Here is a 4,772-nt window from a genome sequence, read left to right as displayed (position 1 = left end):
TTCTTGCGCCAAAATTCCCATGTGACCTTGATCCTCGTATTCCTTCAGGAAGGCGCGGTAGAGATCGCCGAATCGTACGTCTCTCTCACAGCGTCGCTCCATGGCGATTAAGAGTCGTTCAGCAGATCTTCGCGTCTCAACCAGCGTCGTCGGCGGAGATGCAAAAGATAGTCGCTACGTATCGTCCTTCGGCAGTGCGTTGGTGCTGCAGCGCGAAAATGTCTTCGCATTGCTGCTCTTTTGGCGTGAGTGCGACGGGAGCAGGCACCTCTCGTTCCTGCTCCCAGAAGAGGTGCACAAGGTCGGCTAGCTCATGATCTGCGGTGCACTGAAGCGAGTGGCGCTGTGCTGAGTTGGTTACTTGATCGCAACCTCCCGATAAGATCCAGCCGAGCAGTGTCTTTTGAGCGATAGGCGCTTGGGGGCCTCCTTTGCGAAGACCATCCTGGAGAATGATCGAGCATACTTCCGCTCCAAACAGTAGCTCAATAGAGTCGTTTGCTACGTAGTCTGGATCAGCCAATTGGAGCCCCTTTAGATGTGGCCACTCCATTCTGATCCTTGCGTGAGAGCCTTGGTAAAGCGAAAGATGTGGCAGAATGAAGGCTCCGACTGTGAAGTCGGTCCCTGTGGTTAACGAGGTCACCTTGAGCGTCACCTTTCCCCTGCTGGGCCCGGAGCTTTTGCCGCTGATGCCGATGACTTCGATTGCGGATCGAGAACGTGGCAGGCGTAAGCGCTGGACCAGAGCCTCGGAAATCAGAGAAATTTCCGAACCTTGGTCGATGAGCACGCGTGCGGTATGCTGATTGCCGTGACGATCAGCGATGGAAACTCGCGCAGTTGCGAGCAAAATAGCCATGTGGTTGTTGTCGCGGCGCATTGCCGACAGTGAGCTGACCTCTTGAGGTTTCGGTGAAGCGTACGCGTCGTGTAACATTGAGTGGTGACGAGACTTGCACGTGGCACACGTCCTCGTCGAATGGCACTTCGCAAATGTATGAGAGCCGAGGCAGTTGAAGCACAGCTTGTGAGTTTCGGCGACGGCCTTGCGGTCGACCGCGGATTTTTTCTTGAATTCTTCACACACCATCACGTGGTGCTTACCCTTGCATAGGACGCATTGTGAAGATTCGGTGTATTTCTTGACGTAATGCGACTTGGCAGATCGCGACGGGTTGTCGGAGACCTTGAGCGATTTTGATTTGGCGGCTTTGAGAGTTAGCGTTCTCCTTGTGATGAAGTCCAGCAACGTGTCGTGGTTTGGCAAGTCCGTGGAATTGCTCATGTGCGATTCCCACTCGAGACGCGTTTTCGGGTCGAAAAGCTCGATGACTAGGTGATTCAAAAGGTCGAATCCATGTGAGTCAATTGGTCTCTCAATACTTCCTTGGCCGTTCACGACATTGATTGCGGCGTTGTAGATGCGGCTAAGTTCCTCGGCGGTATCGTTTTTCATTTTCTGCACTGAGGTGAACGTGCAAAATTGGAGCGCGACAACTCCCGTTTGTTCTCATAATGCTTGCAGGGCAGCGCCCACGCGCGCGAATAGTTGTCTCCGGTTACGGCCAGCGGGCGTATCAACGCTTCCGCGGCCTTCCAGGCAATGCTTTAAATGGTGAAATCTCTCTACGTTTGAGATAGACGGATTGTTGCCAACGACAGACAAGAAAGAAGAATATCCCGAAACGATGGCCAGTCTTCAAACGCGCCCGAAAACGATCGGATTTTTAAGCGCGGCAGTGCCGACTTGGTAGAACAATCGGTTCCCGATTCACTTGGAGGAGCTGTACTTGATTTCTCAGCTTTGAGCTTTGTCCGGTAATCGTCCAGCAGACTTTGCTGCTGCACGCACGTGTTTTCGGTGGAATCGGCAAATTGAGACATGTTGTACTCACTCTGATTGAAGGCTTCCTTGTAAAGTGCTCTAATAAGCTTGTGTTGCTTTTCGAATTCCACCCACATCTGGTCAAGAAGCGTCGAGCGGATTTCGACAGCGCGGAGGGTGATGTTGGCTATCCCCATTTTCCTTAAATTGGTCACTGACCTGGCCATGCGACCGTGGAGGTCACTCTGGGCAGTCAGCAAGGCGGCTATTTCGTCACTCATGATTTCACTTGCGAATTCTTCTCTCTCTGCTTTTCTTGATAATACGTGCACTGAACGCGATGCCCTCGACACTGCGGATGCCGGCGAGTATTCGGCTCGAAGGACCAGAAAATGTGCGAGAGCGAATCAGAGCGAGAGCGCTGGCGTGAAATTTTTAAAGTGATGCGGCGTTTGTCTAACAATATTTCTCGCTGGTTCAAATCCGGCTCGAAGGACCAGAAAATGTGCGAGAATGCACCGCGCGGAAAGATTCGAGTGAGAGAACGGCACACGGTTGATATGACACACGACAGTAAAGAGAACTCCGTTTCTTTGTAATTTAACAAAAGAATTTTCTTTAATATGCTCAGTTACAAAGTCAGAAAATATAATTAATTAAATATTAGATTAACAGAATATCAAATGCGGTCACCTTTTCCAAATTGTAGTTGGAATCGCGGTGATGGAAAATCTCGGCGATTTTCTCGGCACTTCTCGAAAAGATTCGTTTTATATCGGTTTTCACTAAGCGGTTAGCACAGCGGTTTTACGAAGCGATATAGTAGCGAGACTATGACTCTAAGAACTCTAAGAACTTTTAGAAGTAAGAACTCTAAGAAGTCTAAGAACTCTAAGCGGTGTAAACGGTCTAAGCGGTGTAAACGATCTAAGCAATCTGCCCGGGAGGAACGGCGAGATCGAAGCATTTATTGCTTTCTTCTTGGGAGAAATCCAATGAAATTTTGGCACAATCGTAATTATTACGTAGCATTGGTTGTACAAAATTGATTGGCGCTTTCGATTCTTTTCTAACGACGTTCAACGTAACAGTCATGCGCGACAGAAAATCCGTACGCGGGATTGGTGACAGCGCGTGACGTATTCGTCGGAGCGCGGCGCTCGCGTGCGCGAATTGAATTGTTCTAGAACTTTCGATTGTCCATTGCCGGTGCCTGTTTGCGTGTACCGAATTGTTTTGAAAAGACTAAAGAACGATGAATCCCTGACTTTGACGAGGCTTAATGTCAGGCTCGAGATGAAATCACGAGCTCGCCTTGTGCGTGCGTTCAATAACAATTACTGTCGGTCGATCGAAGGAGCTCTTACTCTTTTTTTTGAATTACCGATCTCAAAAACAGTGTACAATGTATTTACGTACTGACAATACATCCTAAGTTAAAATGGCATTAGGTATACAGAAAAAAGTGCTATTACATTACATATATACATGTGTATACATGTATTACAAATACATGGTTGCATCCGAAGATATATCTAAGTCACAGTCAGAATGTTGATTTAGTAAAAATATACTTATTGTAACTTGCTGTTAGTCAACGTACACATTGACCTATAAGTGTATACATTTGCTAAAACACTTTGAATATGATATACTTATATACATTTCATAAACGTACAGCATCGTACGAAAATTATGCATATGACTATTGATTGTGTAATGTATTATATTCCGGGTGTCTCAGAGCACCCGTACTACCCTTTTAAAAGGTAGGGATGTGTTTGTACAAAAAAATGGTTCAGACAAAATTTGCAGGATTTCGGGAGATCTATCTGATGGTGACCTTGAATTTGACCTTGAGGTCGATCTTGGGCATAACTCAAGGTCAAAGTATCGTTTTACAAATGTAAACCCTTATTCATGACATCACAAATGAAAATAGCGGAAAATTTTACGTCCGAATACGTTATCAAGCCTAGGTCAAAATTACCCTTAGAGGTCATGTGGAGGTCAAGTTACTTTTAGAGCACCCGTCAGTTCAGTTCAGTTTAGTTTAGTTTAGTGTAGTTTAATTCAGTTTAGTCGATTTACTCGAAAACGAACTCCCACGTTTACTTGAAGATATTCCACTTCAACTACGTCTAAATATGTGGTTTCAACAGGATGGATGTCCAGCCCACACGTCTGTCATTGCTCGTCAACAACTGAACCGCATATTTCGCGGCCAATGGATAGGTAAATATGGTCCACATAACTGGCCACCACGATCACCGGATCTTACAATTTTGGATTTTTATTTGTAGGGAAGAATAAAAGACCTCGTATACCGCGAACGACCTACGACTTCAAAAGACATGAAGAACAGAATTCGAGAAGCCATTCAGTCTCTAGATCCTGTCGAAATTCGTCGGGTGACGGATGATTTTTCAACGAAGAATAACAGCCTGCATACATGCACGTGGAGGACACTTCGAAAATCTAGACTGAACACATGCGTACGAACAAAGGTGACGGCAAGGGGAACCACCTTAAAAAAGCACCCCGACGAGGTGTAAGTCCGACCTTGTGACCTCCACGTGGTACATCTTGGGTAACGCTGACACAGGCGGCATCGACTGTTCAAGATCTTGATAATTAGGAATCTTTAAAAATCGATGTACACGACTACAAATGAATCTAAAGGTAGAATTCAAATTCACCAGCAGATGGATGCATCATAGCTATGTAAATACCTAGTATTGTTTGAACTATTTTTTGTACAAACACATCCATATCTTTTAGAAGGTTGGTACGGGCTGCTCTAAAAGTAACTTGATCTCCACATGACCTCTAAGGGTAATTTTGACCTAGGCTTGATAACGTATTCGGACGTAAAATTTTCCGCTATTTTCATTTGTGATGTCATGAATAAGGGTTTACATTTGTAAAACGGTACTTTGACCTT

At 45.8% G+C, this 4,772-nt stretch overlaps 1 protein-coding gene across 1 annotated transcript; it reads right to left on the bottom strand.

The window, feature by feature from the left end:
- Positions 1–136: 136 nt before the first annotated feature.
- On the bottom strand, positions 137–1,459 carry LOC147908793 (uncharacterized). The gene has a single exon (XM_087408757.1). The coding sequence runs from the start codon at positions 1,457–1,459 to the stop codon at positions 137–139; it is 1,323 nt and encodes a 440-aa protein (XP_087264883.1).
- Between the last annotated feature and the right edge of the window lie 3,313 nt (positions 1,460–4,772).

Source organism: Acromyrmex echinatior, chromosome 8 (assembly GCF_024713525.1).
Source record: "Acromyrmex echinatior isolate Ae372 chromosome 8, ASM2471352v2, whole genome shotgun sequence".
In the NCBI taxonomy this organism is placed as follows: domain Eukaryota; kingdom Metazoa; phylum Arthropoda; class Insecta; order Hymenoptera; family Formicidae; genus Acromyrmex; species Acromyrmex echinatior.
Note: the sequence above shows the minus strand (reverse complement) of the source record. Positions and strands in the feature narration are given on the sequence as shown.

Excerpts from the sequence above, each read along its gene's own strand:
- LOC147908793 (XM_087408757.1), bottom strand. The coding sequence starts at position 1,459 with ATGAAAAACGATACCGCCGAGGAACTTAGCCGCATCTACAACGCCGCA.